This window comes from Podarcis cretensis, assembly GCF_951804945.1.
Source record: "Podarcis cretensis genome assembly, chromosome: 9".
NCBI lineage: Eukaryota > Metazoa > Chordata > Lepidosauria > Squamata > Lacertidae > Podarcis > Podarcis cretensis.
The window spans coordinates 17,445,615-17,462,570 of NC_137178.1; the positions used below are offsets into that span (position 1 = coordinate 17,445,615).

Here is a 16,956-nt window from a genome sequence, read left to right on the forward strand (position 1 = left end):
AAAATTATTGTGCAGTGCCGGGGTGGAGAACCTGTAGCCTTCCAGGTGCTGTTGGACTCCAGCTCTTGCCAGCCCAAGCCAGCATGGCAAATGGTTGAGGAGGCTGCTGGGAATTGTAGACCAGCACCATCTGGAAGGTTGCTGGTTCCCCACCTCTGATCTCGTGTGAAAGGGTGCACATTCAAAATAAGACAAAATACTTAGGAGGAGCATGGGAGGGGAAGTAAATTACTATTCCTATGGCTTTCACCAGAGTGGACATTTTCTGCACTGCACATTTCTTCCTTCTCTCCTGCCTCTCTTTCTGTCTCTAAGATGCTGTGAGTTTGCATTACCCCTTTCTCCTGATTATTACTGGAGTCCATTTTGTCACCAGTTCCTGTCAAGATACAGGCATATTTTATGAATGTGTAGAATTTAAAGCATTCGCTTGATTTTCTCGCATTTTACAAAATTCACTGCGGGGAGGGAAAGGTTTTTGCAATACTTTATTTTCTTACATTTATACATCACTTAGAGAGGAACAGAGGAAGTTGCCTTATCCCCCGGCTGAATGGCAGTAGCTATCCAGGGTTAGAGACTAGGGAAGCTGGGGATTGAACCTGGGACCTTCTGCACAAGAAGTAGATGCGTTACCACTGAGCTACAGCTGTTCCCACTGAACCATGGACTTTTCTCTGATTATCTTCCATCATGGAACCCAAGGAGGCATACATGGGTGTTTCTAGGGGTCACCCATCCAGGAACTGGCCAGACCCAGACCTGCTTAGCTTCAACAAGATGGCAGCCTCATGTGCCTTCAAACCATACCCTGGGACCAGTACAACCCCTCTTGCTTTTTGTTGCCTTCTCAGGAAGTGAATTATATAATTGGCCAATTCACCCAATCCTTCAGCATGTATTGGTGTCCCTCCTGTACATTTCTTGTCAGAATGCAGTGCTGTGGGCCTCAGTCAAGATTCAACCTTCCACAGCTAACTTCAGAGTAACATGGTTTTGAGTTAAAGAAATGTTCAATAGCTTTTGTGGCATGTGTGCTGACTGCATCTCTCCCCTCCCCCCCTCATCCCACAGTGAATCTTGCTAGTAGTTTTAGCCCATACCGAGAAGGAAGATTCATAGAAAAACGCCTGAGATCCTCTTCAGAAGGCACTGCTGGGAGCAGCCGGATGATCTTGAAACCAAAGGATGGCAACCCAGAAGAAATGAACAGCTTGAGAAAGCAGAGAACGGGGTCTTCCTCATCTAAAATGAACAGCATGGTAGGTTTGCAGTACTTTAGCATTTGGGGACATTTTCTTCAGGTGATCATTGCTTCTTTCCCTCTTTTTCTTAGTGACAAATGGGAAGGGGGGAAAGTGACAGCTAATGTGGTATTGAAGTTTACAAAGGAATGGCAGGGTCAGGTAGTGCTCACAAGACGTAAAATACAAGTGGAAATCTGTAACGAGGTTGTGAACTCCTTTGTCTTTGTTTGCTATGCATGTTTTGAGCTGCCATCCGTTCAGGTTATAATGCTGCCAGCTCCAAAGTTGATTTTGCCACTGTAACTGGCTCTGCTCCAGCTCTGAGCCTGACTCTGTCTGTGGACCTCCTGCCCAATTTCCTGAATAGGAGTGCGAAGCTGGGGAACACACCACATGAGATCAGATTCGTCTTCTTTATTCCTTTAACAGGTACATGTGCCACACAGAAAGGTGCCTGGGGTATTGAACAAGGTGCCACATTCGTCAAGGCTCAAAGGCCAGTAAGGGACCCATCTAGCCAATAGTGCAACCATGCTTAGTTCAAACAGACAGAGGTGCTACATGCTCCGAGTTCTCACATATGGGAGGTGGGAAGGCGGCCGAAAGGGGTTGCGCTCCCCTGGAAGGAGCAGGATCAGAACTTGAGGATGCTCCTGGATTCAACACTGTCACCCTTACTGGCTAGGAGCGTGTTTTTTCAGCTCTGCCTAGTTTGCCAAGAGACAACTCTGTCAGGCAGAGACAACTTGGCCAAGATACTCCATTCTCTGGTAACTTCCAGATTGCATTACTGTACTGCGCTCTACGCTTTACCTTGAAGCCAACACAGAAACATCAATGGGTTCAAAATGCAGCAGTCAGGTTACTAGCTGGGGTTCCCTCTAGATCTCCCAGCTGCACTGGCTGCCAGTTAATTTCCAGGCCCAATTCAAGGCACGAAACAACTCAGATACCAAATACTTGAAAGACTGCCACTTCCCCTACAGACCCTCTTGGGTGCTAAGATTGGCAGAGGGGACCCTGCTGGTAGCTCCTCTGCACTCAGAGACTGTGTGTGTGTGTGTCAGGAGAGGGCCTTCTTTGTGGCAGCCCCTAAGTTGTGGCACTCCTTCCCCACAGTGGCTCATCTGGCACCATCACTGTACAGCTTCTGGTGAATGCTGAAGATGTTTTTGACACTTGAGGGGTGTATATTTTTAGGTCCCACCTTATTTCTGTGGTTGTAAGTTGTTTTAAGTTGTTTTAACGTTCCAACTCTCCCAGGGACCTCAGGGTGAATGGTGGGCAATGTAGCAATATTAGTAGTTTATTAATGCTTGGGTCGGGACGCAGGTGGCGCTGTGGGTTAAAGCCTCAGCGCCTAGGGCTTGCCGATCGAAAGGTCGGCGGTTCGAATCCCTGCGGCGGGGTGCGCTCCCGCTGCTCGGTCCCAGCGCCTGCCAACCTAGCAGTTCGAAAGCACCTCCGGGTGCAAGTAGATAAATAGGGACCGCTTAGCAGCGGGAAGGTAAACGGTGTTTCCGTGTGCGGCTCTGGCTCGCCAGAGCAGCGATGTCACGCTGGCCACGTGACCCGGAAGTGTCTCCGGACAGCGCTGGCCCCTGGCCTCTTAAGTGAGATGGGCGCACAACCCCAGAGTCTGTCAAGACTGGCCCGTACGGGCAGGGGTACCTTTACCTTTACCTAATGCTTGGGTCATGGGCTATTCAGATATCAGATAAATAGGTACAATGCAAGAACCAACAGTATAAAATACTGCATAAAATCACATTGCCTCCTAGAACCATATAAAAACCTACATCATAACGATACTACGTAAATCACATGTAACATATGTTGTAAGGGTGAAGTTTAATACAGATAAAAACATTAGTTTTTTAAAAAATATTATGGTTAAATAAGAGCACGCTGAAAGCAGCCAACTGCAATCTCATTAATACCGTAGCTCTTTCCTGGACTTCCATTGCAGCTAGGGCAAAAAGAGAGACTTTGTGAGTTACCCTAAGACCAGTGCCTGACAAGAGGTACAAAATCTTTTCTGGAATGGTATTGGAATATAGTGGTTAATATAACAATAACAACAGAATACAATAACATAACTAAAGCTAGATATGACCAGTGATCCATCTAGTACAGCATCCTATTTTTCATACTGCCCAACGTCTCTGGGAAGCACCCAGGCAGGGAATGAACACAATAACCTCTCATTATTGCTCCCTGACAACAGGATGATTTGGAGGCACACTTGTACTCTTCCTGCAGGTTGCCTGCAGCTATCATTAGTAGTAGTTGTGGATAGACTTCCCCTCCATGAATTTTATTAATAGTTTGTTTGAGCCATTTAAACTCGTGGCCAGCCCCCGTGTCTTGTGGAAGCAAATTCCATCACTTTGTCTTGTGTGCACCATGAGCACCTTACTACATTGAAGCATTTGTTGAAGCCTGGAGGGAAATGTTGAATACAAAATGGACTTGAAGACCTTTGGAAAGTTGGGAGAAACAGGAGGTTTAAACTAGCCCACAGTGGAGTTTGATGTTTTTCCTGAAGAGGGCAGCATTGCCTTTATTTTAATTTATGTTTACTTTTTTTTTAAGCTATTTTTGTAAATATAAATACAGTAGCTGGAGTTATCCAGTTCTTGGTATCTCCGAAGAAGGTGTTTTGTTCTACGGAAGCTTTGCAGCAAGTGCTCTTCAGGCACAAATGAAAGAGAGCCCTTTAAGATCCTTTTTGTTTTGTTTTGTTTTGTCCTTGTCACTGGCAGTAAGGGATGGCTTCCCTTTGCCTTGAGCGGAGAGGGAATAGCTGGATCCAGAAGGACTGATAAGATAGCAGGTTTTGTTAAGCTAGAGAGCAAAATGGGACCAATGTTGGATAGGGGAAGACATGAAACAGTGTCTAATGTGTTCTTTCTCGAAACGTCTAACCAATTGAAGTCTTCCTTCAGGAGGGCCAGCCGTTTTGTATATAGCCTCGGAACTCGAGCTTGGATGCACAAGCATCAAATGAGAGTATGTGTTTGCAGTAGAGCCCTCTGTGCCTGTTGTCCATCATAACCTAAGCTTATTGCTAGGAGATCCAGAGACTGATCGAGTCAATTTCTATGCCGCCTTTCCACAACAATCCATGCCCAAAGCAGTTTACAACAAGCACACACTTATTACACTAAGGAGTTTAGGTTGGAGGGGAGCCAGCAGGAGAAAGCAGTTTGCAAAACAAATCAATAAATTAAAAGAAGACAAGAACCAACATTTTAGCAAACATAAATTCGGTGTTACAGATGAAACAATTCTGACTTACATATATAAACAGAAAGTCCAAGTTGATGGATGTGGGTCTTATTACACTTCAGGGAGCCTTGGCAGCTTGGCTTAGATATGGTTCAGAAGTGGGAGAGATCCCTGTAGCAATAAATTTATGACTCCTGTGCAAGAAAAGACCATAGGTACCATGAAATACTCTCCAATGCCATTCACTCCCACTCCCCAATTATTCAATCTATTTATTGGAGTCTTTTACTTCCTGTTTGCTTTTGGTCATTATATCACGTGGATGGTGGTTGGCATTTCACAACACCTGCTTTCAAAAGTTTCTTCCCCACTTCTCTCCAAATGGTTATCCCTGCAGTAATTTACCTATTCCACAAGATGTCAATGTTACTCTTATTTTCTAATGCACATCTCTCTCAGACACCGAAAGCTATACACCCTCAGCATCGGAGAGAAATGTGTGTGAATTAGTTAGTCCAGGCAAGCACAAATGTTATCAGTATGAGCTTCTCCACACACATGGATTTGAGCTTTATTCCAGTTATTTCCTCTATCTGTCTATTTATCTGAAAGTATGAGTCAAGTTTGCTTCCACAACCTGAGGAGAGAAGGATTGCTACTTATTTTAGCTCAGGCTTTGCAGATGCAGCAGGGAAGTAACTAATGGGGTCCTCCCAACATGGATATGTTTCAAAATAAAGGCAGCGTACAGGCTTGGCATCAGCAGGTTTGCAGGTTTAAAAAGGAAATAAAAACACACAACTGGCTCCATCTGGCCGCCATATTTGTTTTGGCTAAATAACAGATAGGTAGCCGTGTTGGTCTGCCATAGTCAAAACAAAATAAAAAAATTCCTTCCAGTAGCACCTTAAAGACCAACTAAGTTAGTTCTAGGTATGAGCTTTCGTGTGCATGCACACTTCTTCAGATAAGAAGTGTGTCTGAAGTGTATCTGAAGAAGTGTGCATGCACACGAAAGCTCATACCTAGAACTAACTTAGTTGGTCTTTAAGGTGCTACTGGAAGGAATTTTTTAATTTTGTTTTGACTTGGCTAAATAAGTTAGTTTAATGTAATCGAGGAATGTAATGTAATTGAGGAAATCGCTGCCACCTACAGCAATCTGAGGACAATCTAAGGGCCTCATGCCTTCATGAGCAGCCTTCCAGGAGCAACATGTCAGAGGTGGGCAGAGCCAGTGGTGAAAAGCAGGCAGAGCAAAGGATGTAATTATCACCTCTTGTACATTCATGCAGATGTGAACAAGCCAGAGGTCCGTCCCCCCATCCTTCCCTCCACCCAGTCAAGCAAGCAACATTATTATAATTCAAGGACACATTCCAGCCAAGCTAAAGCACTTGGAGGAAGGTACAAAGCAGGACTGATGAGGAGTGTGGCCTGGTGAAGATATGTGGCAGGGGGAGAGCACTGAGGGCTAGACAGAGAAGCTTAGGTAAAGGTAAAGAGACCCCTGACCATTAGATCCAGTCGTGGCCAACTCTGGGGTTGCAGCGCTCATCTCGCTTTATTGGCCGAGGGAGCCGGCGTACAGGTTCTGGGTCATGTGGCCAGCATGACTAAGCCGCTTCTGGCGAACCAGAGCAGCACACGGAAACGCCGTTTACCTTTCTGCCGGAGCAGTACCTATTTATCTACTTGCACTTTGACATGCTTTCGAACTGCTAGGTTGGCACAGAGAAGCTTACAGGGCCACATTTAGCCTGAGATGCTCCACTGTTGCCACCAAGACACTGGGCAGCCTGTCAACACAGGAACATAGGAAGCAGCCTTATACTGAGCCAGGGTATTGGTTCCTCTAGCTCAGTATTGTCTACACCAGGGTTTCCCAAACTTTTGTGTGTGTGTGTGAGAGAGAGAGTGTGAGTGTGTGTGTGTGTGTCTCAGGCTGTTTTTGGACTACAACTCCCATCATCCCTAGCTAGCAGGCCCAGTGGCCAGGGATGATGGGAATTGTAGTCCAAAAACAGCTGGAGACCTAAGTTTGGGAAACCCTGGTCTACTTTGACGGCCAGTGACTCTCAAGGGTTTCAGGCAGGAGTTTTTTCTACCCCTGTTGGAGATGTCAGGGATGGAACTTGAGACCTTCTGTGTGCAAGGCAGATGCTCTCAAGTTGCAGCCCTTCAAATGAAGAACACATTAAAATAGAGGACTTTCCCTCTGCTCCTTCCATCAGAGGATGCTCTTCTGTAAAGGAGGGGACATGGCCACCCTAACATAACTTCATTTCCCTGCCTGCAGCCAGTCTGCTTTCTTTCAGAGAGGGTGCTGTGGTTCCTGGTTAGGATGCAAGCTGTCACAGCTGCTTTGCTATGAAAGGCTGAGCTGTATATTATCTGATTGAGAACAGCGCAGAGCTTGTAGGCAAGCAGCACTCTGGACCTCATTTATTTAATTCAGCACAGGGAGCACTAACTTTCAGGTGTTATTAGCATAAAAACACTGCAAAACAGCGGCCTGGGACTTGAGTGTTCTATGCGCTTCTAATTTTAAGGTCAACTCAGCCAGCAGCATTAACACTGAAAGGCACTCTCTGGAAAACAAGAGCCTCTAGCCGAGTAGCGTTCTTGTCAAAAGTTAGATCTGCAATACTTCGAACATTACAAAATTCAAGGTGGTTGGAGGCATTATTTGATGCGAGGGTTGTACTCTGCGTGTTTTGAAACTGCAACAGGAAGCCTGTGGTGGAGAAGGGCTGGAGTGGAGTGGGAGAGCACATGCTTTGAATGCAGATGGACTCAGGTTAAATCTCTGGCATCTTTAGGTAGGGCTGGGAAATACTCCTGTCTGGAAATGTAGAGAGACACTGCCAGTCAGGGTGAAAAATCCTGGTCTAGAGGGACATATGGTCTGACTGGGTAGAAGACTGCTTCCTAGGTTGAGGATTTCGGCACAATTCCATCTCTACTTCAGATTAGATGTAGTGTTTTGTTTCATTAGCTGTGTAGTCATAGAATTATAGAATTATAGAAGGGATCGAACCTGCAACCATGGCGTTATCAGCACCATGCTCTAATCAACTGAGCTATCCAGTCCTGTTTTCAGCTTCTGCCAAGGCCTCAATGAGGGTTGCACACACTGGTGGTTTTGTTCCTGAAAGGAATCACAATCCAACCCATCCATGAGAATAATCAAGAGAATTCATTTGGGCATGGCCGGTGGTACTTTTGACACATACGCTTTGCTCATAATTGGTTGGTATTTTAACCCAGAAGAGGTGTATAAGCTGTTAGTACAATTTATGCAGCTGTAGTGGATTTCCTCAATAAGCATACCACTGTGATGTTTGAAGTGACTTTACTTGGTCGAACAGTGGCCACTGGAGAACTCACAAAAGTGGAGTCCACAGGCCTATAAATTACCTCTAAATTAGCTTTACACATGCAGAGAAATGAAGTCATGTTCTCAGAGGGAAAGCATGCCTGCAGTATCAGAACTGGGTGGTTGATTCAGCCAGAAGAACAGAGTGCCTACTATCTATCAGGCTAACTCAGTTTTCCCTGTACAAACATTCTTGACCTATTCTTAATACAGTCTGAATAATCAGATTCTCCTAACAATATCCTTAATGGCGTCTGAGTAAGGGGAATCATCAGTTTCTGCTTACACAACTATGGCGCGCTACTGTTCAGGCTGCTTATAACCACATCATGGAAATCCACACCAGCATAAAACTGATGGTGATTCTCTGCCATGGTTAGAGTTGGGTGGGTTTGGCTTAGCAAGTCAGTTTTTCCCTGTCAAAAACAAACAAAAAAGTAGCAGGCAATTGGAGATGAAGAGAGACAGTATTAAGAAAGAATAATATCCAGAAGGGAAGTTACATAAATATAGTTTGTCAGGAAGTAGGATATGTTTTGCTGGCCACCTTTCCGTATTCTTTACAGGTGTGTTATTTGGATGGACACAGCAGACCAAAAGAATTAGAGAAAACAGTTTGTAGAAGGGCCACTGAGACAGACCAGATTTCTAGAACTGAGAGGCAAAAAAAATCTACCAAATTCTCAGCAGATTTTGCAAGTGCAACAAGCTAACATTGAGCAGGTTAATATTTTATCCAACAGGGAAGTCTGAGGGCCATTTTCCCACCAGCTGGTAATATATGCACTGTTTGCAATAAAACCTGACAGTGGCTTCTGCAGGAAGCAATCTGATTCTGCTATGGTGTGCATAATGGCATATATACCTTCTATGTTTTCATTATTCACATCTGAAATGCTTTCCCTTGGAATGGAATAGAGATGTGCTGTTTCTGTCGCCTCTTCGCAGGACAGATCTGACAGGTGAGGCAAATTGATCTCATTACCAGAGACAGATTTTAAAGAATCATTCAAAAGGAAAAGGGGTGGGGTAGGGATAGAAAAGGTAATGTAATTTCAGAGAAAAATTTGTACCACCTCACCACTGTCTTTCTCTATGCCTACTAAATGTAGAACCCGGCTCCCCCAAAGGGCTTCACACAACATATAAACAACTCATGTTATTTAGTAAAAAATACTTCTCAGAATACTTTTTTCTGGGAAGATTTATGAGCTTATTTGTGTGTGTGTATGTATATATAAAGGTAAAGGTAAAGGTACCCCTGCCCGTACGGGCCAGTCTTGACAGACTCTGGGGTTGTGCGCCCATCTCACTCAAGAGGCCAGGGGCCAGCGCTGTCCGGAGACACTTCCGGGTCACGTGGCCAGCGTGACATCGCTGCTCTGGCCAGAGCCAGAGCCAGAGCCAGAGCCGCACACGGAAACGCCGTTTACCTTCCCGCTGGTAAGCGGTCCCTATTTATCTACTTGCACCCGGAGGTGCTTTCGAACTGCTAGGTTGGCAAGCGCTGGGACCGAGCAGCGGGAGCGCACCCCGCCGCAGGGATTCGAACCGCCGACCTTTCGATCGGCAAGCCCTAGGCGCTGAGGCTTTAACCCACAGCGCCACCTGCGTCCCTGTATGTATATATATGTGTGTGTAAATATATGCTGTCAGAAACCACAATATAATGCAATCCACAATTCAGCCAAATCAAAATATTTGTAAAACACCAAGACTGGCACAATAACAATTACAAAACAGCCATCAGAATTAAAACATCAAAATACCAGAAAGGGGAAATATTCAGCCTAAGGCCTCTTAAAGCAGTCATCTAAAACAGTGAGGGAGATGGCAAAGCATCCCACAAAGTGGGCACCAGTATACAGAAAAGACCCTAGATATGGTCACTATCAAGCAGGCCTCACAGAGTTGAGGGATGTGTAATCCAGACCTCAGATGGCATGTGGGGAGGCTTATGTGGAAGAAGGTGGAACCCAAGATATGCTGTTCCCAGCCATTAAGTGCTTAACACATTAAGTGTGTTAACATCATTAAGTGGTTAACATCAATACCTTGAACTGGGTCTGGAAGCAAAGTGGCAGAAGACTATTGATGGCTGCTAACCATGATGGCTGTGATCTGCCTCTGCAGTTGGAGGCAGCAGTGATTCTGAATACCAGTTGCTGGAAACCACAATAGTGCTCTTGTGCTTGAATCCTCCTTGTGGGTCCCCCCCCCAGTCATCTGGTTGACCGCTGTGAGAACAGGATGCTGGACCAGATGAATCATTGGCCTGATCCAGTTGGCTTTCCTTATGTCCTTATGTTAGACTTCATCATAGTAGGTGAACCAACTAGTAGGTGAGCCAACTAAACTGGGGTACATGTCCTCACCACACTAGCTACCTGCACATCTAATAAGCGCACCACGTCAAGGAGTATCTCCAAGCTATGAACCTGAACTTTCAGGAGGGGTGAAACCCAGAACATTTTGTACAACAAACCGAAATCAGTCAGTCCACCCAACAGCTTGTTCTGCCCCATCCTGACCTTCACAGCCACCAAACAGCGGTTCACTGCTTTGGTTGCCTTCCTAGGATCAGATGAAAATGTCAGATAAGAGTTGGGTGTTTTCTCGTTCCAAACTAATTGGCACTGAATTTGGTGGCTCAGTAGTCTAGAATGAAAGAAAGGCTGCTTCAAGGACCAGGTCAGAGAGGTTCTGAACAGTAAGCAGTTTTGAGGCAAGGAAAGAAGGGCTACCCTTAGGCTATTCATATAATCAGTTATCAGAAATCAATATATTCACATATGCTCACACATAATCAGGGGTTACAGTATTTTTATAATCCATTTTGAATCAAAGGAAAGCTTTTGCCTTAGCTAACTGCAAACTGCTTGGAACGGCAACTTTAGAACCGACCTTTCCCCTAGAAACATCCTTGTACCCTGAACAAAGGGGAAGACATGAATCAGAGACACTGGTACAAAATCCCCCTCAAATGCAGGCTAAAATAATCTACAAGAGCAGGAAGGGCCAAACCACAAAAACTCCAAAACTCCCTGTTCTGTCAGAACTGGGGAAAAGGTCAGATTGTGCATCATTGTGCATCATTTGTGCAGACAACGGAAAGCAGAAGTTGGGAGTAGAAATCTGCGCTTGACCAGGAGCCGTAAGCATGGCAAGAAGCACGCTAATTGGCTAATTTTCACTGGTGTTCGTGACTGTCTCATGACTGTCTCATGATCTGTGATTTGCTGTGATTTGCTCAGGTATAAAGACCTCAGGATTTGTGTTTCTCGGGGTCCCAGTCTTTTGGAAGAGATTCCTACTGGGTCCTTATTGCTCAGCAATAAAACCTCACCTTCTCTTTCTCCAAAGCTGTGTCTGCCTGATCCTTGTTCACTCTAAGTGGGTACCAACTATGCTTTCACGTGCTACAGTTTCACATGCTCTTCCTCTCTTCCAAGGGAGAAGCGACCTCAAAACCAAGTTGGTTCCAACTGACTCTCCAACCAGACAGATTTGAGATGGGGGGGATGCTGGCTGTCAAATGCTGCCAGTACCAATAAGCTGTGACAACACTGCTCAGCATGCTGGTGCCTTTGCTATGCTTATTTTTCAAAGAAGCAGAGATACATGAATACAGATCTTGAATGTACATGAAAGGAAGATCCATCCACCCAGTTATGGTTCATTAATCATCATAAGCTCTTTTCTTCTTTTTTCCTTTTTAAATAAGAAGGGGCAAGGCATGAAGCTAGGATGTTGAGTTTCTGGGCTGGGCTGAATATGATGCTTTTGACTTGGACTCCTTCGCATTTCTACAGGTGACAGAAAAGAACCGAAGCAGGGGTGCTGTGCTTGCATATATTGGGGTGGGGGTGGGGATGGAGAAGCTCCATTAATGCACGATGTCTTGCATAGTGTTCGGCGTTCTCAGGGGCCTTGCATAACAAAAAGTGATTGTGGCATTATAAAATTTTGTCAAGTGTTACACTGGTTTCTTGAAGCATCTTTATTGCAGCACTGTAGGAGGCCTGTAAGGTCTGTTGGCTAAAGAAGTTCAAAGACGTGCAGTTTTTCAACGTTATTTATTTTTATATCCCTTCCAGCAGAGTGTTGGATAAAAGGGCTTTGAGATACTCTGTTCTCTGGTTTTGTGTTCGTGTTCCGTTTATGTATAGAGCTAAGCCAAGGTTCTACCTCCTTGTCTTTTATCACTTCCCTGCAAGCTAACAGAAGGAGCTGCCAGTCCCAAGTCCTGCACCGGGCTACCTGGTGTGCCAAAATGGAGCCACGAGTCCATGACAAAATGCACCGCAGATACTTTGAGAGGAATGGTGGTGCGTGTTTTGAAGTGTGGTGAACCAGTTCATTGATTCACACTATATTGAAATGGAAATGTGTCTTCCGTTTCAGCAAATCGTTGGTTACTCACGTATTGAGCAGTGGCTTAAATTGCTTTATGCTCGGTTCATTGTTTAGGGAATATGAATACATAGCTGGGCTCCTGTTAGCTCTTCAGATTGCGTGGCAAACTGATGGAAGAGTCTTAAGGACCCTGTTAGTGGAGGCGGAATACAGTTCATTTCTGCATCAAGAGAACGAATTTTCAGGGGGAAGCCTTTGAAATTTTGTCCTGTTCTACTGCCTTAGAAGAGTGCAGCTCTCAGTCACAAAACCCTGCAAGTGTTTATAAAGATGGAGTACTCTTAAAGTACATAACCAGTCAATTCAATATATATGTGCAGAAGTCTTGAGACATAAATGTCCTTACTTATTTCAATTTAGTTAGAATATTATATTTATATATCCCATCTCGAAGCAATTTATGGTAATGAAGTGCAAAATGTGAAATGCATAAGGAATTCAATAAAACATTACAAATATAAAAGGCTAAAAGTTTTTTCAGACATGGGAGCAGATTATAACATAGCACCAACATAAAAGAAAACCTGTCAACAACAGTTGTGTTAACTAGGACCATAAAAAATACTTTGGTTGGTATTCATCTAAGCTGTACTCAGAGTAAGACCATTGAAATTGATGAGCATGACTAAGATCCATTGATTTTACCGTGTCTACTCTGAGTAAAACTTCATTGCATGCCACCCTTTATACCTAAAACCGTTTGGAGCAGCAGCTAATTTTGAATTTTGAGATAATATGAGATAATGTTCTGGGCACCCATCATAATATGGCTACCATGGGAGGCATGGTGTAACACAAAAATAGAGAGGCTATAGTCTCTGCTTCTTCCCTTGCACCTAGACACCCTCATACTTACTGTGTGAGGTCACCATTGTCGTGCTAGTCCTGATTGTGGAGATCCCACAATAATGATGCGCACACTCAATAATAACAACAGGGAGCCTGTTATCACATAGACAACACGTACATACAGTCACCACATACCTAGAGATCACAGACACACTTGCATCTCTCTTACTTCTCACTTAACATGTACATCTCTCCCCCTTCCTCTGCCAAAGGGCATCTCCTATTCTCTTACACAGATCAAACATAAACAAACCATGTGCCTCCATCTATCCTTCTCGCAGAGACCACACATGCATCCATGCCTCCCCCTCCCACAGGTGGCAATGAAGGCATTCACTGGCAGCAAGCTGACAATCCCTGACCTAAACAGAGCTTTTAAAAACAGTTCAAGATTTATAATACAGCAGGTGATACACTAAAATAGCACTGGGAAAAACCACGGCTTTGAAATGCCTGAGAAGGAAGCTGCATTTTTTACTGGGGGCGAAAACTAAGTAAAGTTGGCACCAAATGCATCTTCAAGGGGAGGTCATTATAGAGGTTGGGTGGCACCATAGAGAAAGCCACCACACCATAGACTTCCCCTGGTGGTGGAACAACAAGAAAGGCTTCCCTGGCCAATCTTAAATCATGGCAGAGCTGGCCCACCCATGAGGCAGAGTGAAACAGCTGTCTCAGGCGGCAGAAACACAAGAGGCGACACCCCAGCATTTATGTTGCTGGAGAAGCAACTCAAGTAAAGGAGGCTTCAGCAGTGGCAGAGCAGTGCAGCATTGCTGCTGTGCCGTGTTGCTGCTGGTCTCTCCCTGCCCCTAGGGGTGGAGGGAGGCCAGTGTCAAAGCTTTCTGGAACAACTCAGGAGCCAAAACATCTCGGGCTGCCACTGAAGCATGGGGAGATTGGCAGAGAGAGCTGTGTTCCACGAGGCTTTGAATTGGGCTCAGAAGCATATAGGCTTTTGAATCACATAGTTGGAAGGGACCCAGAGCGCCATCTTATCCAACCACCTGCAATGCAAGAATCTCTGTTAAGCATGCTTGACAAATGGCCATCCAACCTCTGCTTTAAAACCTCCAGTGAAGGAAAGTCCACAACCTTCAAAGGGAGCCCATAATTAGTTTCCATAATTAGCATTTCTGGATTTACTTGACTTTTCAGTGTTTTTTGAAATGGTAGAAAATGGCTTAACATTGCTATAGTTCCGGGTTAAAGCTAGCTAATGCCTTGTGTGCAGGGCAATGTTAGGTTTGCCTCAGTATCTCTGGTTCTTTCCCAAGTTTAATATTATTATTTCCTAATTTTGCTTATATGGCAGGAACTTCAAACCACCCTGTTGAACCCCATCCAACCAATACCATCTAAATATGTCAGAGCCATATAAATCAGCACTTGCCAGCTGTATGCAAAATTTATGATATGGGTCTGTTCTACGGCCTTTTTTATGTGTTTGGTTCGGTTTCCATTTTTGATATTGCCACTTTCTGGCCTTAACCTAAGGCCAGTTTAGATACAGCACCCATGATTAATAATAGAATGGATAGCAGATGCACTGCTTAGCTTCATTATTGCATGCAAACAATGAAAAGGAGCACAGGACATCCATACTGAAATTGAGCTCTTAAATATCACTTGCCAATTTTGTGACATCTCAATTGTGTCATGAAAGCAATCCCAGTTTTTTTGGCCTCTCTTTCCAGTCTGATGACATTTAAGGGCTACCTTTTTGAAGGGAACACAGATCTAAAGCTCTGATCAGGACATCTTGGGCCTTTTGAGAAGGGTCAGGACAGTGAAAGGCCTGTGTATAATTTCATTTCTTTTTTTACCGCCTGAAGGCATTTGAGTTGCACCTGTTTTCTCACGATCTCTTAACACTATTCCTTCCTACAGATCAGAATAAACATAGGTATTGTATGGTTGTTCACAGGCTATATTCAACGGGCGTTCAGTTTGTGTAGCTGTGCACATGAATACTTGAGCTGTGCACTTGCACAGGTATTAACATGAAATGTTCAACCAGTGTGCACTCTGTGTGCTTGCATACTCAATACCTAAGCCATACGAATCTGCAGGTGTATACTCTCACACAAACACTTCTGTAGAGTAAGTGGGTGCCTGTTCTCAGTGTCATGTGTGAACCTGCCTATAGTTGAAGCAAAATGCAACTGATTTCTTGTGTTTTTAGTTATCTATTCGCTTGTCGCAATGTGATTAATAACTTAGGGCCGATCCAGAGTGCTACTCCCTGTGTTTCATGAATATTTCTGACAACGTTTGTCAGCATTCACCCCCCTCATTCAGTTGTTTAGCAATCCCTTCAAAAGTGTTATGTTTCTAGTGTTTTGCATCAGTCTCTGAAGAGGGGCCTGTAGGCCTGTCCAAGGAAAGGGCTGCAGACTTCCTTTGCAACCAAAGACAACCCCAGGTAATAGGCAGAAGGGCGAGCCATTTGGGGGGTGGGACTGATCCCTCACTCTTGGAACATTGAGCAGGTTAGGAGGCAGTGAGCTTCCTAAACAGCCCGGTGGCCATAGCAGGGCAGAGTGAAACAAACTTTGCAACACCAGCTTGTGAAGCAAAATAAAATCGTTACTTACTGTTACTCAGCTGAAATCTGTCTTCCAGCTTCCCAAGTTTACTTCCCCTAAGAAAGAGGCTTAGGTTTTTCTGCCTCATTCCAGGGCACCTTAGGTGTAGGCTTTTGAACTTACTTGGCTGTCAAAAGGTTCCCAAGGGTGGTATATATATATTTCATTCCAGCAAATGTTTATGCAACACTCTGCAGCCTCCCTGGCTGCCCATGCTTCCCGATCTGAAAAAGGCCTATGGGAGGAAGTACTCCATGATGCAGGCACCCAGGAAGGCTGCAGAGTGTAGACAACCAGAGAGATGATTTGTAGAATGACACTTACAAATAAGCCCTGGACATCTTCAGAGTAAGCTAAGTACAACAAACCCCTTCATGGATCACTGCCTTGCCGTGGCGAAGGGGCTTGAATAACTCAGAGAAGCTATGAAAAACCACTGGGCCGGTAAGATACAATCTAAACCAAATCCCTTATGAATACACAGTGGAAGTGAGGAACAGGTTTAAGGATTTAGACTTGCTGGACAGAGTGCCTGAAGAACTATGGGTGGAGGCTTGCAACATTATACAGGAGGCAGCAACTAAAACCATCCCAATGAAAAAGAAATGCAAGAAAGCAAAGTGGCTGTCCAACGAGGCCTTACAAATAGCGGGGGAGAGAAGGCAAGCAAAATGTGAGGGAGATAGTGAAAGATACAGGAAATTGAATGCAGATTTCCAAAGAATAGCAAGGAGAGACAAGAAGGCCTTCTTAAATGAGCAATGCAAAAAAATAGAGGAAAACAACAGAATGAGAAGAACCAGAGATCTGTTCAAGAAAATCGGAAATATGAAAGGAACATTTCGTACAAAGATTACCATAATAAAGGACAAAAGTGGTAAGGACCTAACAGAAGCAGAAGACATCAAGAAGAGGTGGCAAGAATGCACAGAGGAATTATACCAGAAAGATATGGATGTCTCGTACACCCCAGGTAGTGTGGTTGCTGACCTTGAGCCAGACATCCTGGAGAGTGAAGTCAAATGGGCCTTAGAAAGCACTGCAAATAACAATGCCAGTGGAAGTGATGGTATTCCAGCTGAACTATTAAAAAATTTAAAAGATGATGCTGTTAAGGTGCTACACTCAATATGCCAGCAAGTTTGGAAAACTCAGCAGTGGCCAGAGGATGGGAGAAGATCAGTCTACATCCCATTCCCAAAGAAGGGCAGTGCCAAAGAATGCTCCAACTACCACACAATTTCAC

General features: G+C 44.5%; 1 protein-coding gene across 6 annotated transcripts in view; it reads left to right on the forward strand.

Annotated features, from left to right (window-relative positions):
- CCSER1 (coiled-coil serine rich protein 1) overlaps positions 1-16,956 on the forward strand; it is a 725,174-nt gene that overhangs the window by 135,325 nt on the left and 572,893 nt on the right. For all 6 annotated transcript variants that reach the window (XM_079990786.1, XM_079990785.1, XM_079990787.1 and 3 more), the window contains exon 3: positions 1,075-1,262. In XM_079990786.1, coding sequence (XP_079846912.1) covers positions 1,075-1,262 — 188 coding nt within the window. The remainder of the gene's footprint in view (positions 1-1,074; positions 1,263-16,956) is intronic.